This window comes from Suricata suricatta, chromosome 9 (assembly GCF_006229205.1).
Source record: "Suricata suricatta isolate VVHF042 chromosome 9, meerkat_22Aug2017_6uvM2_HiC, whole genome shotgun sequence".
NCBI classification, from domain to species: Eukaryota; Metazoa; Chordata; class Mammalia; order Carnivora; family Herpestidae; genus Suricata; species Suricata suricatta.
The window spans coordinates 78,986,561-79,004,283 of NC_043708.1; the positions used below are offsets into that span (position 1 = coordinate 78,986,561).

The window sequence follows — 17,723 nt, forward strand, 5'->3', positions numbered from 1 at the left end:
ATATATCAGTCTGAATTGAGATTAGTCAGGTAAGTTCCTGGGTTGATGCAAAGAAGTAGGTTTTGCTGTGGAGTCTCCAGTGGTTCAGTGTCGGAATTCATAAACACCTCTTTGCCTTTCGATGGTACAAGAAGTGTCAACGTGATGGGCATGTGACCTGTGCAGTTGCACCAAACCTACCCTTACCAGGATTCCATGCTTGGTTTCATGCTCTGCCTTTGCTATCGTGAAATTCTTTAAAAAATTTTTAAAAAATTATTTTAAAATTTTAATATTTACTTCTGAGAGAGAGAGAGTGTAAGAGGAGAAGGGGCAGAGAGGGAGGAAGACACAGAATCTAAAGTAGGTTCCAGGCTCTGAGCTATCAGTGCAGAGCCTGATATGGGGCTTGAACTCACAAACTGTGAGATCATGATCTGAGCTCATGTCGAACACTTAACCGACCTAGCCACCTAGGCACCCTGCTATCTGAGTGCAGAACATTATATAATCAGGCCTGTGTACAGGGACTAGCATTTCCTCTCTCTAATCAAACTAATCAGTAGCAGTCTAATCATGTTCTAAACTACTGATGTCATTAGGGTAAAATTCAATGGAATGAAATCTAGATATTTCCACAGGAGTTAATAGTTTCTGATAGGTGATATTTAGGCCAGAAATTATAGAATATTCACAGCATCAAACAACAATGTGTCTCTGGATGCTGTGGTTCTGTTCTATTATAATCCATTCCATTCATTCCACAAATAGTTACGGAACACTCTAGAAATGAGGACGCGGTTCAACAGAGAAACTGAGTGAAGCCAGTGTAGGAATTTGAAGTGTTCTTCCTCGGTGAATTTTAATTAGTAACTTGATTTCTTTAATAGTCATGGAACTATTCATATTTAAGTTTTTCCTTATATTCTTTTAAATTGTTTCTCAAAAAATATCAATTTCATCTAGATTTTCAAATTTGTCTGCATAAAGTTGTTTTTGACATCTTCTTATTAACTGTGTATTGTCTGATGAACAGTAAGGATGTCCCCTTTTTCATTTTGGATATTAGTTATTTGTGTCATCATCTTTTATATTCTTGATCAACTTGGCTAAAGATTTGTCAGTATTACTGGTTTTTGCAAAAAAGATGCAAATTTGGCTTAATTTCTTCTATTTTCTCCCATTTCAATGATGTCTGTCATTGATGTCTTTTATCTTTATTATTTCTTTTTGTTTTGGGGGCTTAATTTGCTTTTTTTAATTAAAAAATTTTTTAATGTTTATTTATTGAGGGAGACACAGTGTGACTGGGGGAGGGTCAGAGAGAGGGAGACTCAGAATCAGAAGCAGGCTCTGAGCTCTCAGCACAGATATGCAAAATATATTTTAGGGTTCATATGTAAAATAGAGTCAGAATATACGGTAAAACCATTATTAGTAGTTATATCACCTATATGAATATCCAGCGGGAATATGGAAAAGTTGTGCAAGACACAGAACTACTGGACCTTGTGAGGTACTCCAGAACAGAGCGTAGCTTGCTGCAGTCCACTAAGAGTAGTGCTTCTCACCTCTGTTACTGTTACAGATAAAAGCTTACCCATAAAATTGTAGAACCCTCTGAAGCACACTTGCCCTTAATTTTTAATCAATTTCAATAATGACTGCTCTACCATATATTCCAGGCTTAAATATAAAATTATTTGCAATTTAATGTATCTGAATTCATGTCTAATCAAAGAGAGACAATATATGTTCTGAGTGGTTATTGCCTCCCTCAAAAAGTTGCATAGTCATATAAAGTACTGTTTTTAGTCATCTTGGCCAAAAATGGTCTCTATAAATGTCAAATAGAAATGAGATAACTGTTCTTTATTAATGTTGATCTTGAATGTTCTGCTTTTTTTTTTCTTAAAAGTGAGGCACTGAAAAAAGTTTATAAATACAAGAAAAAAAGATGACAGATCTGGAAAAAGTTAAAGGACAGATTCAAGAAGAGATTGTAGACTCATTCTTAGATCTCATTAACTGTAAATATTAATAATGAAAAAAGGTTGAAAATTAATTATTGAAGTGTGAATCTCAAGAAGCTACTGAATCAAGAAGAGACTGATTTCGAGACTGAATTCTCCATGAATAGTACATAGAAGGAATATTGTGTTTTGTTTCTTTGGAACTTCATGGAGAGTAGTCACAATTTTAGAATATCACATCAACTACCCTACCCTGCCTTTGCTATTTTTGTTTTTTATACAAAACATGTTCTGTATGTGTGTTTAAAAGGATTCTACAGATAGATAAAATCACCTGATTACTTCCTTGACCTACCTTTCACAGTGTAACAATATTGTCATACATTACTTTCCCTTTATTTCTTCTTTAAAGTTGGAGCATTGCCGCGCTTACTGATTTAAAAATAGCTGTAGATACCTAGCATTATGTACCAATTTTAGCTCAAGATAAAGATTTCATTTCAGGACTTTTGTTATTAAAAGAGAGGTCCGGAGTCGATAGGCTGAGAACAACTGGGGTGGAAGAATCACCATGTTTCCGAAGATTGATGTCAACACAGAAAAGACCCAGCACAAAGAAATCTTTTTACTACAATTTATTGTAACTTTTAAAACTTGACACTATACGTAAAGAGGTTTCCGGCACTGCGCGCCACCTGCCTCTGGCCACAACGGTTACGCCCCCACGCCCCCACTCAGAGGCGCTCGTCAGCAGTGCTAGCGGAGACTCCGCCCGGAACCTTAGCGCCGTGACGCAGGTTTCCGGCGGGCTTCTTAGAGCGCCGAACAGCTTTGGGCCCACGGACCATGAGAGGGCCGGAGTCAGGTCCCGAGCCTACGATGGAGGGGGACGTGTTGGACACCCTGGAGGCGCTGGGGTGAGTATTCCCGGGGACGCACTCCCCTGAAAACCGAAAGCTCTCCCTCCGTTTGGCCGCTGCGGTCTCCTGCGCGCGGGCAGCTGGGTGGAGGCCTCCTTCCCAGCCGCGCTCCTGCCGGCGCCGACGGAGTTAAGAGGGAGGCGGGAGAGAAATCCGTTTGAGGGGTGGAGCGGGGCCGGAGAGCTGGGGCGCGTGGCCCCCTCTTCCACACTCCGGGCCTGAAAACTCCGCCGCCCGCACCCTCGGAGTTGGCGCGGAGCAGCCAGGCTAGCGCCAGCCTTTCAGAGGAGCGTGTCCCTGCGCCGCGGGTGGTAGTTTTGTTGACGTAGTTGTTGCCTGAACCCCGACAGCGGCTGGGGACTGTTGTCCCCTGCGGGGTACAACCTGTGGCTTATTTAGGGCCCGGGAGCGAATATTCTGTTTCCTGGACTCTGGACCGGAGAAAGTGTCTTTAATTTCGTGTGGGTCCATTCATTCTACTGTTAAATCCGTTCCTTAACGTACTGCCGTAGTGTTAATATGTATTAATTAACGCATATTTATGTGCTAGACAGAGGAAACAGACCGTTTTCAGATTATTAGTAGCTCACATAGTTGGGACTACGCAGACTCGACTGGAATTTACAATTCAGAATGCTAAGGGCCGGGAGCACGCCTGCAATGATGTTTATGCTTCGAGGCAGTGGGGTTATTATGTGCAAAGTCTCCCTCAGCCTCATCCCGTTTTTACTCAGTGTTGTCCCAAATCCCAAACTATCTCGTCCTGTGTATTCTCTCTTGCAGTGCCCCCACCTCCTCCGCTCTAGGAATTCAGTCGCCTTACCTGTCTTGTTCCCAGCAGCATCCTACAATAGGGGCTGGTACAATAAATTATGATTCGATGAATGGGTAAATGTAAAAAAGTTCAAGGAAGAGAATGGACAAAGATCGACATAGGGCCAGATAGTTTACTTAAATTTAGAGATTGGAACCATCTGCGCGATTGTTTGCCCTGCCACGTGCTTGGAGTTTCTTGAATGGGATAAGCTGTGTCTTTACAATTCTCTTGTGAAGCTTAAAACCCCCACCTCACCTTATTTTTTTTCCCCAAAAAACTTCACTTCCTCTTCTATCAGTTGCCTCCTTTGGACCCCAGTGATATCTAACTGGCAATGTTACAGAGCTCGAGCTCTGCACTTAGTAGATGGGAATAAATGTTAAATGAAAGAACCGAGTCAGTGAGTATTTAAGGGGTATTTTTACTCCGTGAAATCTCTTGGAAATTTTCATTTAACTTGGTTAGGGAAGCCAAAACAAGAAGTTGAAGTACTTGAAGTGTGTAGGCCCCAAATAGTTTGAGGTAGGGAGTTCTCCAGATAAAAATCATATGATTCTGTAAATAGTTTATGAAAAAGAGAAAGTGCTTTTTTTTCTCTTCCTTCATTCCTTGAATTGTGCCTATTATAGGTGTTTTGAAAAATGAAGTTTGCTACAATATTGATTTTTATCAAGGAAATTAGCTTCAGATTATTCAGTATGGAAAACAAAACATTTTTCTGGTATAACTGAGGACAAGATTTTGAAGTTTAAGTTTCTTACGATAATGAAATATAGAAAGTAGTTTTTAGTTAAAATATGTGTTGTAATTGAGCACCAGGTTTTAAAATATACATGTAGGTTGTGAATAATGCATTTTCTGTTGTGATTAAAACATTGGGAATATCAGTGCAAGTACTTGATCAAGTAAATTTAGAAATTAAAGGGAGGAGTTAAAAGAAAATCTATGTGAAAGAAAAGTTCAGTGATCTGCTGAAGACTGGGTAGGAATAACTTTCCTCATGAACGCGAGCTCATGATTTCAGAGGTCTTTTTTAGTTTTGACAATCTGTGATTTTGTACAGTGGCTCTCAGCCCTGGTTGTACATCAGAATCCTGTATGGAGCTTGTGACATAAAATGTTCCAGGCTGTTATGTACCAGACTTACTGGATAATGATCTGCAGGGGTGCATAAAGACATGCATATTTTGGAAAAGCTTCCCAGCCGAGTTGAGAATCACTGTTACAGAAGGAGGTTTATTTCAAATATTTATTGACCACAACTCTATGTTACACATTGTAAGTCAGTGGCAAGCAAAATAGAATTGAGCCCTGTCCATGTGGACGGTGCAGTGGAGAAACAGATGTGATCACACAAACATTATAAATTGTATTAAGTGCTTTAAAGGAAAAAAAAAGTCAGGTGACATAATCTGATAGGAGGACCTATGTAAGTACAGGACAGGAGTAAGCTAGGTGAGGTGTATGGGAAAGGAGGACAAGGGTGTCCTTAAAGTGAGAACAAAATAATCAAGGACCTTGAAGTGGAAAGGAGCTTGCTCTGTTGGCTGGAGGGCAGAGAGCAAGGGCTGATAGAGTGGAAGGAAGATTGCATTGAAGAGTTAGGTGAGGACCAAGGCACGCAGCACCTTTCAGGCTGTGTTTTGGATTTTGTTCTCTGTCATAACAGCGTTGGGGCATGACTGAGGATCTTAAATAAAAAAGGGAGAGAACAGATGTCCAGTTTGAAGGGTTACCTCGGTAAGGTGGAGAATGTGTTGGAGAATTTAGTTAACAGTCAAGACAAAAAGTGGTCGCTGCTTAGTGGAAGTGGATATGGGAAGAAGTGCGCTACAGGACTTAGTGGTTGATTGGATTTTGGAGCTGAGGAGGATGATGGTATCAATGACTCATTTCTTCAGTTAAGTATTTATTGAGAACCAAAATGAAAGGTTACATCATGGAATCTAAATTGGATAGGGAAGAAAATAAAGACAGCAAGGGGCTACTATATACAGAGGATATGGAAGGACCAGTGGAATGGAAGTAGAGATGAGATTCAAGAGCAGCAGGCTGAAAGGATAGGTAGTAGGCTGTGGTCGAATTAAAGATTTTGGAGGTGGAGTAGTATGGCAAGGTCTGAGGGGTGGCTCACTGACAAAGTGGCAAAGGTCGGAAAAGAGAAAGTTCAGGAATTAGAACTGAGGTTATCGTATAGGGTATACATACAGATAAATAAATGGCAGACATAGAAATGGAGAGGAAGACTCAGCACAAGGAATGTTGGAGAACGTCCAGGCAATTAATAGGTGAAAACCACAAGAGAAAGAAGGTGGCAAATCTGACTGGGCTGAGCCGAGAGAGATGATGGGGGAGCAGTTACATGGATGCTGTTTGAGGAAAGAAAAAGAACAAAAACTTTACCATCTGATCCTGAAGAACTTCAGAGCGTAAAATCACCAAAGTTAGAGGTGGTAGGAATAACCTTTCTGAGAAGAGATGGACAGTCTAGGAGAGTTGTCGTTCATGGATGAAACATAGTGGAGAAGGTGGGATGCAGGAGGTGGAGAGCTGGGTCAGAAGCAGGCCAGTAGGGTGTATAAGTGATAGGGGGTGGGAAAGGGTCTTATATTGTGAATGTTGGCTGATGGAAATGGAAACGAGAAAGTAAATTAGGCAGTGGCTGTGTTATTTGTGGAGATTTGCCAATGGCCTTAATGGAGTTGAAGATGTGGATCATCCAGATTGAAGCAGGGCCAGACCAGCAACTGTAGGGAAGTCTAGGCTTAGGGGAGGTGTCCCTAGTGTTGGGAATAAGAATAGCACTTTCTTAAAAATAACATAGAACAAATTAAGACATAATAATAATCCCTAACTTCTTTCTTATTTATTTATTTATTTAATTTATTTTTAAAGAGAGAGACAGTGCAGGCGGGGGAGGGTCAGAGAGAGAGACACACACACAGAATCTGAAGACGGGCTCCAGGCTCTGAGCTGTTAGCACAGAGCCGGATGTGGGGCTCAAACCCAGGAACAGTGAGATCATGACATGACCAGAAGTTGGATGCTTAACTGACTGAACCACCCATGTGCCCCAATAATCGCTGTCTTATAAGATATTGAGGCAATTAAATGAGGTAAGTGAGGCAATTAAATACATAAGGCACACAGCACTGGCCTGGCATAAGAGCAGTTGGTGTTATTAGTTGCTATTATAATTAAGATTGTTATTAGGTAGTCAGTTGGTTAAATGCACTTTTTCTTGTTTTTAATTTTTACCTGATTTGATGAACTGAGACATTAAGATGTGTATTTTTTTTTCCCTTCTCAATTCAGTATTTTTGGTGATTTTAAAAGTTTCTATTAAATTTGTAAGTGACATTTCAGTTAAAAATAATCACCAATTATATAATTAATTAAATTTATTGAAGAGCTTATGATTATTTCTTTTTTGCAGAAATGAAAGCAAGTAGGGGGAAAGAAGGTGTTTACTATTAAAACTCACTAAGAGGCACTGTAAGATCTGGAGGAAAGGTAACATATGGAGGAACCAGTCGTGCCTATAGGAGCAGAGACAGTGGTCTAGTCCTAGCACTGCCTTTACTTGGCTATGTCACCTAGCCAGGTTACTTAGTTTCTTTATTAGTATAGACAGAAGTTTGAGTTCCTGTGGAGTGTGTAGGTTCAAATCTGGATTTAAATCCTAGTGTCATCACATAGTTACTTATGATCCTATAAAATTGAGATAATGCTGACTTCAAAGCATTGATTGCTGTAAAGGCTAAATGATTTCTAAATAAATAATACAATTATCAATATCTGTACCTGTATCTATGTTTGCCCATTACTGTGCTTAGTCTGCTACTTGGGGCAGGTGTCTTAACCTCATAAGCCTTAATTTTTAAATTTTTATTTGGGGCTTGGGAGGGGTGGAGAGTGTCTTAAGCAGGCTCTGTGCTCATTGTAGAACCTGATGCATGGCTTGATCCCACAACTCTGAGATCATGACCTGAGCCAAAATCAAGAGTGAGATGCCCAACTGACTGAGCCACCCAGGTGCACCCCAAATTTTTGATAGCAAAACACTGCAAATAACCCTGGACCTAGTAGTCCAGATGGTGGAGTACTATATAACTGTAAAATAACTGAGCAGTGTCTCTGCTGATTTCCAGTATGGTTGACCCTTGAACAACATGGATTTGAACTGTGTGGGACTTTTTTCAAAAAAAATATATGTACAGTACTATAAAACTCCTATGATTTTCTTTAGCTTACTTTATTGTAAGAGTATGTATATATAATACATAATAACATACAAAGTGTGTGTTAATTGGCTTTTCATATTATCAGTAAAGCTTCCAGTCAGCAGTAAGCTATTAGGAGTTAGGTTTTTCAGGAGTCCAAAGTTATATGCAGGGTTAGGGGTGCCAACCCAGGTTTCGGGGTCTGCTCTATGTAAATATATGTGTGTGTACGAGTGTGTATGTGTTTAAAGCAAGGAATAGGATGGTGTGTAGTAGACTGCTTTTACCTAAAAAAGTATGTGTTTATATTTAAGAACATCATGGAATGACGACCCCAAACTAATAAACATGCCGTGGGGGGAAGGAACAGAGTAGAGAGAACAAGATTAAGATTGCACACTAAATTAGTTTGAACATACCTGCTTTTGTAAATTAGACTTTGAAACAATGTACATGTTTTGCATAATTATAAAGCAAAATTAAGTAAAATGAAATCAAAACAAAAATTGCTGAAAATTGAAAGCACAATGAAATATGTTTATTAGTATAAGGAGTAGGTGGTTTCATCCCATGGAAAGAGATTTTCTATATATCCTTACTGTAATCTGTTTGTCTATATATATATATTTTAAGTTTATTTATGTATTTATATTTTTTAAAAATTATTTTTGAGAGTGAGTGGGAAGGAGAGAGAGAGAGAGAGAGAGAGAGGACCTGAAGCGGGCTCTACTGACACCAGAGCCTGATGCGGGGCTTGAACTTAGGAACCATGAGATCATGACCTGAGCCACACAGACACCCCTTGTTTGTTTGTTTGTTTGCTGAGAGAGAGAGAGAGAGAGAGAGAGAGCGAGAGAGCGAGAGAGCGCGCGCACGCGAGAGCGAGCGAGCCTGCACACATGAGCAAGCAGGGGAGAGGCAGAGAGAAGGGGAGAGAGAGAATCCCAAGCAGACTCTGCACCAGCAGCACTGAGCCTGATGTGGGGCTTGAATTCACGAACTGTGAGATCACAACCTGAGCCAAAACCAAGGGTTGGATGCTTAACTGACTGAATCACCCAGGTGCCCTTTAAGGGAATATATTCTGAAGATAAAAAATTAGTTTTCAGTAATTTTATTGTTAGTAATAATGCTGATTTTCCTATTCTGAGACTATCTGTAATTTACATCTATTTTTAGATGTAGTAGGATTCTGTGAATGTCATTAGAAACCAAAATTTTCATTCTGTGGGAAAATAAAAATGCAAAACAGAATAAGTAAATATCCTACAATTCTAAATTTGAATTAGAAATAGCACTGTGAACTCCTCATGTAATTTCTCTTAAAAAAATACACATACAATGACTTAACTTTAGTATCAGATTGTGTACTCTAAGTAAAATTGAAAAGAATCAGATCTTTTTGGAGAAATAGCCAATTACAGGTATGGGGCAGGAACATTTTGTCATAGAAAGCAGGGAAAGTATTCAGGGAATACTGGGAATAAATCAAAGAATTCTTTGGCCAACATGAATGGGCTCCCACTAAGCAGAGGTGGGACAACTTAAGTGTCAAAAATAAATAAATAAATAACTGCCAGTGGATTAAAACCCATCAAATATGTTAAAATCTAAAAGTTTATAATGGTAAAAAAAAAATAGTTGCAAGAAGAACAATAAACGTAGAAAACTGGTGTATAATTCAGTGAAGTTAATATATAAACTTAGAAAATTTTAGGTTTTATTCAAATACAAAGCAGTGTTTAAAAGTACAAAATTATAAAATAAATGGTTTAGGTTAAAATGATCTCCTAGGTAGGTACTTTTCAGTTTTAATTTTTTTTTATGTTTTTTATTTATTTTTGAGAGATGGAGCAGGGGAAGATCAGAGAGAGAAGAAGATGCAGAATCTGAAACAGGCTTCAGGCTCTGAGCTAGCTGTCAGCACAGAGCCTGATGTGGGGCTCAAACCCACAAACCATGAGATCATGACCTGAGCCGAAGCCCGACACTCAACTGACTGAGCCGCCCAGGTGCCCCTCAGTTTTAATTTTTTAATTTAAAATTTGCATCTGGGTGCCTGAGTGGCTCAGAAGCATCTGACTTCTGCTCAGGTCATGGTGTCATGCATCATTCATGAGTTTGAGTCCCGCATTGGGTGAGCCCCACTTCTCTCTCTCTTTCTTTCCCTTTGTGGGATTCTCTCTCTTTTTCTGCCCCTCACTCACTTGTGCCCTTGCTCAAAAAATAAACTAAAATACGGGGTGCCTGGATGGCTCAGTCAGTTGAGCGTCCGATTTTGGCCCAGGTCATGATCTCACAGTTTGTGAGTTTGAGCTCCACGTCAGGCTCTGTGCTCACAGCACAGAACTTGGAGCCTGCTTTAGATTGTGTGTCTCCCACTCTCTCTACCCCTTCCCATTCACACACTGTCTCTCTTTGTCTCAAAAATAAATAAACATTTAAAAAAAGAATGTTGTATCCGTTCTTCTTTCTTTTACTGAATTTGTTTACTCATTCTTGTAACTAGTGTATAGTTTTTAGACTCTGTTCTTTTTGACTTTGTGTCAGTTATAGGATTTATCTTAAAGTTGGTTGATAATTTTACTAAAGAATGATAAAATGTTGGAAAAAAGCCAAATGCCAGAAATTGGCAAACCACGTCTATAACAGACCCCATAGTAAAAATTTTATTAGGCTTTGCTGACCATATTATCAACTCTGCAGTTGTACCATGAAAACAGTCAGAGATAGTTTGTAAATGGATACATTTATTAGCTGTGTTCCAGTAAAACTTTATTTACAAAAATAGACAGCAGGCCTTGATATAGAGTACTGTCAGGTTTTTTTTTCTTTTTTAACTTTTTATGTCTTTCTTTCTAGGTATAAGGGACCACTGTTAGAAGAGCAAGCCCTTACCAAGGCCGCAGAGGGTGGACTATCTTCGCCTGAATTTTCAGAGCTCTGTGTTTGGTTAGGCTCTCAGATAAAATCATTGTGCGACTTGGAAGAAAGTATCACTTCCGCTGGTATTGGCATTGTATTTTGTTTACTTTTCTGTAGTAGTAAAATGAAATGATGGCTTATGATTTATAGTTTTACTTGCAATGTGCCTGCAAAGAAAAATCAGTAACCTTATGAAGAACTACAGAATAACTTTGGAATAAATTTTATATTAATTCAAAATTGGTTCTTAAATTTACATAAGATTGTTAACAGTGACTGTTTATAGTTTTAACCTTAGTATCATTTTTTAGAGAAAGTAGAGTCAATTTAATTATCTAAAAAGTTCAGTTTTTGAATCCTGCTTATTTTGTATTTAGGTTTTGTTTTTGTTGTTAAAGTATATATAATTCCTAACTTAAATTATAATTACCAAGCCTGTAACTCAGGACATGGATTCACCTAGGAATACTTTTATTAAAAAAAATGCCTGTGCCAGATCAGAAATGTTTAATTTGTTACTGTCTTGGTAACTGGAGTCCTTGTGGATCTTTGGTGGGATTTCAGATAGCAAACTAAAATGAAAAATAAAAAATTAGTGAGCATTTGATAGGGCACAAAGTAACCTTCCCTTCTAGAGCTATCCTTTTATTTTCCTCTCTTGACAAATCCAATAGAATTCTCTTGAAGGAAAGTAAAATTATCTGAATTTAAAACATATGGCACAGATGTATGCCTAATTAGATTATGAAAGAAAGATAAGCAATGAAGCTTAATTAGATGATTGCATTTTTTAATCTGAATCCATAGAAATAGAACATACATCATTTTCTGTGAAGCCCATTAGTTTTTATAGTCATAGAAACACCTTTAGTATTTGTTACTGATGTAAAATACTTCCAGTTTATCTGCTTTTGTGGAAAGTCTGTTGGAAAACAGTTATCAGGGATTGAAATATAAAAATACTTATCTCATGATTAGGTACTTAAGTTCTTAAATTTAAGTGTTCCTTTCTTGGAAACCAACCTGACAATAAAAGAAAAAAAATGTGTTCTTTTCTTTATGTAGAAATTGTTTGATTACCTTTACCTAAGCATTGGGGTCACACATATAAGGATTTAACGTCAAATTGAAAATATATAATTAAATGTAAAATTGAAATCAACTAGTGGTAGATTTTATAGAGTTATAGATTTCAGATTATATGGTAAAATGTGCAGTAAGTATTTTGTGATTTTTCTTTTTTAAAGGGAGAGATGACCTAGAAAGCTTCCAGCTTGAGATAAGTGGGTTTTTAAAAGAGATGGCATGCCCATATTCTGTGCTCGTGTCAGGAGATATTCAAGATCGTTTAAAAAAGAAGGATGACTGTTTGAAGCTTCTATGTAAGTTATCTTCCTTTGAGCGTTTAAACTTATGTGTTAGATGTGGTTTTTGTTACTTTCAAGATTTATGAGTTTCATTAATGAAGCTTTAGACATTTTTCATGTTAAAAAGGTTTTAATATTCCACTTAAAATAGTGAAGCTGATTCTATTGTGCCAAGATTTATAACCCTTAAGATTTATTTGGTCAATATAGAATGCCAGGTTTGTGATTTATATATTATTTTGGTATATTTTCCTTGATGTAATTCACCTCTCAGCATTTATGACTAAATGAAGAAAGTTGGTCATCTAAAGTCCCGTTTTTTCTTAAAACTCTGAAATTAGGCAGCTAAGTAGATTATTAGATCTTGTTTTTAGTGATAGACATTGAATGATAATTGGTTCGGAAATATTTACTGATCATCTGTTATTGTACTGGAAACTGCTCTCGGCACTAGGGTTAAAAATGATTGTGCCCTCTGACCATTTGAATTCTAGTGAGTGTGACCCATTTTTGTCAGGAGTGAATTTGAAGAATAGATTACCCTATATCCAGACACTTAACCATAAATAATAGATCCATTTATTTGTATTGGGGTCCTTTAAACATTTTACTTATTTATTTTTAAAATTTTTAAAATGTTTTTATTTATTATTGAGACAGAAACAGAGTATGAATGGGGAGGGGTGTAGAGAGAAGGAGACACAGAATCCAAAGCAGGCTCCAGGCTCTGATGTGTCAGCACAGAGCTCGATGAAGGACTCAAACCCATGAACCATGAGATCGTGACCTGAGCTGAAGCCGGTTGCTTAACTGACTGAGCCACCCAGGTGCCCCCAGAAAAAAGTTCTTAAAAAATTGGTTCTAAACATGAAAAGATGTATTCTCAAATTTGAAAGAGTTACAAAAGCAAAATGACAGGGTACCATTTTTCACTTAACAGACAAGTTAAATACCAAAAAAAGTGATAATACAAGTTTGGGAGAATATGTATCCTCATATACTATAGGAATTAAAGTGTGGGAGAATAACTATTACAACAGTTTTTTACTTTATATATATTTTATCTTAATTATTTGAGGGCAAATTCTCAATATCACAATTAAAATTCATCTACCTTTTGGCTTGGAAATCCCATGACTAGGAATACATATTTATTTCCCTAAGTATACAGAGATATATGAAAAGTAATGTTCATTATGGCATTATTTATAGTAGTTAAATAGAAATGGTGTATCTTTGCAGTGATACCTCTGTATAGCCATTAGAATGGAAGTATATCAGATGTGCTGGTATGGAATGATTTCTGAGATATATTGGTGAATTAAAAAAAATAAATATAGGACATGTGCAGTATGCTCTTGTTTATATAAAAAAATAAAAACATGTAGATGGTAGATCTGCATTCTCAATATACATACACACATGCCTAGGAAGATACCCGAGACATGAATGTTGATTGCCTCTGGAGAGGGCGCCTAAAGATCCGTGGTGGGAGGAAGACTTCACTGTATTGTCTGCCACCTGCCTGGGTTAGCATCTTAGATCGTAGACTGAACTCTCGTTTGTAGTATTCATAGAACACTTCCCCAGAGGACAAGGGCAGACCAGCTTAGGTTCTGTCCAAAGGACACATTTTTGAAGAACTGGTGGTCTGTTTGCACGAAGTTTTGAAATCAGAGGGACCTTGGCATAGTCTGCAAAAGTACAGTTTGACACATACTGGTCTTAACTTTTTGTGAGCTCCTTAGACTGTCGGGTATAGATTGCGTGGAAGAGTCCTTGAATCAGTGGCTCTCGATCCTGGCTGCCTCTGAGAATCACCTTGGGTCTAACACCATGCACACACTTAACTCCTACTTCAGATCTACTGGTCCACAATCCTTGAGGGGGAGAGAGGTTGTGGGTTCATTTCTAGACCACTGTAAAGAAGTCAGTATCACTATAAAGTAAGTCAAATGAACTTTTTGGTTTCCCAGTCATGTATACTGGGTTACCCCAATAAATATAAAAGTTAAATTTACAATAGACTGTAGTTTATTAAGTGTGCAATAGCATTATGTCTGAAAAAAAACAGTGTACATAAATTAATAAAGCATTAATTTAAAAAATGCTTTATTCCAAAAAAAAATGCTAGCTATCACTGAACTTTCAGGAAGTTGTAATCTTTTGGTGATAGAGGAGACTTGCTTCTCTATGCTGATGGCCTCTGACTGATCATGTTGGTGTTTGCTCAGGGTTTGGGCGGCTCTGGCAATTGCTTAAAGTAAGGCAGCAGTGAAGTGTGCTGCATCAGTTGACTCTTTCACAAATGATTTCTCTATAAAATGCAGTGCTGTTTGATATCATTTTACCCACAGTAGGACTTCTTTCAAAATTGGAGTCCATCTTCTTAAACCTCCTGCTGCTTTATTAGCCAAATTTATGGAATACTTTAAATCCTTTGTTGTCATTTCAATAGTCTTCACAGTATTTCACCATGAGAAGATTCCATCTCAGGAAACCATTTTCTTTTCTTTTTTTTTAATTTTATTTTTATGTTTTTTATTTATTTTTGAGAGACAGAGATAGCACGATCAGGGGAGGGTCAGAGAGACAGGGAGATACAGAATCCGAAGCAGGCTCCAGGCTCTGAGCTAGCTGTTAGCACAGAGCCTGATGCAGGGTTCAAGCCCACAAACTGTGAGATCATGACCTGAGCCGAAGCTGGACACTTGACCGACTGAGCCACCCAGACTCCCCAGGAAACCATTTTCTTATCCATAAGAAGCAACTCATCATCTGTTGCGGTTTGTCATGAGATTGTTCAGTCACATCTTCAGTTCTGCTTCTAGTTTTCTTGCTGTTTCCCCCACATCTGCAGTTAACTTCCTCTGAAATCTTGAACCCTCAAAGCCATCCACGAGCCAAGAAGGTGGAAGAGTCCCCTTCTTCCAAACTCCTGTTAATGCTGGTATTTTTATCTTTCACTAAATCACGAATGTTCTTAATGGTATCTGTAATGACGAATCCTTTCCAAAAGGTTTTCAGTTTACTTTGCCTCAATCTATCAGAGCATTCACTGTCTATGGCAGCTAGAGCCTTAAGGATGATATTTTGTAAATAATAAGACTTAAATGTCAAAATAACTCCCTGATCTGTGCGCTGCAGAATGGATATTGTGTCAGCAGCCATGAAAACAGCATTAATTCATTGTACGTTTCATGAGAGCCCTTGGGTGCATTCTCAGTGAGCCATCATATTTTGAAGGAAATCTTTTCTTCTGAGTAGTAAGTCTCAACAGTGGGCTTAAAATAGTCAATAAACTATGCTGTAAATGGATGTGCTTTCACCCAGGCATTGTTGTTGTATTCATAGAGCACAGGCACAGTAGGGGTAGCATAGTTCTTAAGGGTCCTACAAGTGGTAAATGAGCTTTGGCTTCAAGTCCCCAACTGCATTAGCCCCTAACAAGAGGATCAGCCTGTCCTTTGAAGCTTTGAGACCAGGTATTGATTTTTCTCTAACTATGAGAAGTCCTCCATAGCATCTCTCAATAGAAAGCTGTGTCATCTGCACTGAAAACCTGTTGTTTAGTGTAGCCATCTTCATTAACTATCTTAGCTAAATATTCTGGATATCTGGATAAGTTCCTGCAACTTCTTTATCATACTTGTAGCTTCACCTTGTACTTTCATGCCGTGGAGATACCGTTTTTCCTTAAACATGATGAGTCAACCTCTGCTAGCTTCAAATTCACACTTGTCTTCTGCAGATTCTTCACCTTTGTCAGCCTTCATAGAATGGAAGGGCATTAGGGCCTTTCTCTGGATTAGATTGGCTTAAGGAATGTTGTAGCTGGTTTGGTCTACCATTCAGATCACTAAAGCTTTCTCCATATCAGCAGTAAGGGTGTTGTACTTTCCTATTCGTGTGTTCACTGGAGTAGCAGTTTTTTAAACTCCTTCAAAAATTACCAAAATGAGGGGGGACGCTTGGGTGACTCAGTTTGGTAGGCGTCCAGATTCTTGATTTTGGCTCAGCTCATGATCTCCTGGTTCATGAGAGTGAGCCCTGCATCACAGGTTCAGTGCTGAGCTCGCTTGGGATTCTTTCTCTCCTTCCCTCTTTTGCCTCCCCACCCTCCCTCCTTCCCCCTCTCCTTTTTTCCCTTTCTCTCCCACCCCTCACCTCACCCAAATAAATAATAAGTTTAAAAAAGGAAAAGAAGTACCAAAATGTGATGCAGGGATACAAAGTGAGCAAATGTTGGAAAAATGGCAATGGCATTGATAGACTTGTTCAACACAGGGTTGCCACAGACCTTCAGTTTGTAAAACAAATGAACAAAAAAACAAAAAACGGAGTCATCTGTGAAGTGTCGTAAAGTGAAGTGCAATAAAACTACTTTTAAACAGTTACTCAGATATGTCTTCTCAGGTGAAGTTGAAACTACTGTATTGTGGGGTTTGTGTGTAGTATGTCTGCATAACTTTATTTTTACTTATTTAAAAAATATTTTAAACGTTTATTTTTAAGAGAGCCTGAGCAGGGGAGGGGCAGAGAGCTAGGGAGACTCAGAATCTGAAGCAGGCTCCAAGCTCCAAGCTGTCAGCACAGAGCCTGACCCAGGGCTCGAAGCCACAAAATCTGAGATCATGACCTGAGCTGAAGTCAGACGCTTAACTGACTGAGCCACCAGGCGCCCCTGTGTGTACATAACTTTAAACAAAAACAAAATTCAGTATTTTAAACACTATGGAATTTAAAACAAAACTCTAATCATGTAGCAGTTTTGAGTAATTTGCTTATTATGGCTAGTGAAAGGATTAAATGACAGTGAAGGGACTTGTGAACAACCTGGGGTGGTCTGTTCTGAAGGCCATTGGTTCTTCAAACCTCTCTGTCAGCTTCTAGATCAGTTAGAGGTACACTTTCTCCCCTGGGTTAAGCACTCTGCGCATTTGAGAGAATATTTTCAGTTTTACACTTTGTACATTGTTAACTTGTTGATTTACTGATAGGTCTCTCCTGCTGGACTTTAAATTCTTCAGTAGGTAGTATCTTATTTTTAAAAAGCTTCCTCCTGCCCTCCTTAATTTGTTTTTGTGATAAGAACACTTAACATAATGGTCTCACCTCTTAGCAAATTAAAAAAAAATTTTTTTTTACATTGATTTATTTTTGAGAGAGACAGAGTGTGAACAGGGGAGGGGCAGAGAGAGAGAGAGAGAGAGACGCAGAATCTGAAGCAGGCTCCAGGCTCTGAGCTAGTGGTCAGCACAGAGCCCGAAGGGGGTTCAAACCCACAAACTGTGAGATCATGACTTGAGCTGAAGTTGGACGCTAAACCAACTGAGGCACCCAGGTGCCCCCCCCAAAAACATTTTTTTAAATGTTTATTTTTGAGAGAGTCAGAGTGTGAGCAGGGGTGGGGTAGAGAGAAAGGGAAACATATAATCTGAAGCAGGCTCCGGCTCTGAGCTGTCAGTATAAGGCTCCATATGGGCTTGAACTCAAGAACTGAGATCATGACCTGAGCC

General features: G+C 38.6%; 1 protein-coding gene across 1 annotated transcript in view; it reads left to right on the plus strand.

The window, feature by feature from the left end:
- Positions 1 to 2,775: 2,775 nt before the first annotated feature.
- FAM98B (family with sequence similarity 98 member B) overlaps positions 2,776 to 17,723 on the plus strand; it is a 34,693-nt gene continuing 19,745 nt past the window's right edge. Inside the window, exons 1-3 of the mRNA XM_029952502.1 lie at positions 2,776 to 2,869; positions 10,775 to 10,920; positions 12,085 to 12,219. Of these exons, the coding sequence (XP_029808362.1) occupies positions 2,799 to 2,869; positions 10,775 to 10,920; positions 12,085 to 12,219 (352 nt within the window). The 5' untranslated portion in view covers positions 2,776 to 2,798. The remainder of the gene's footprint in view (positions 2,870 to 10,774; positions 10,921 to 12,084; positions 12,220 to 17,723) is intronic.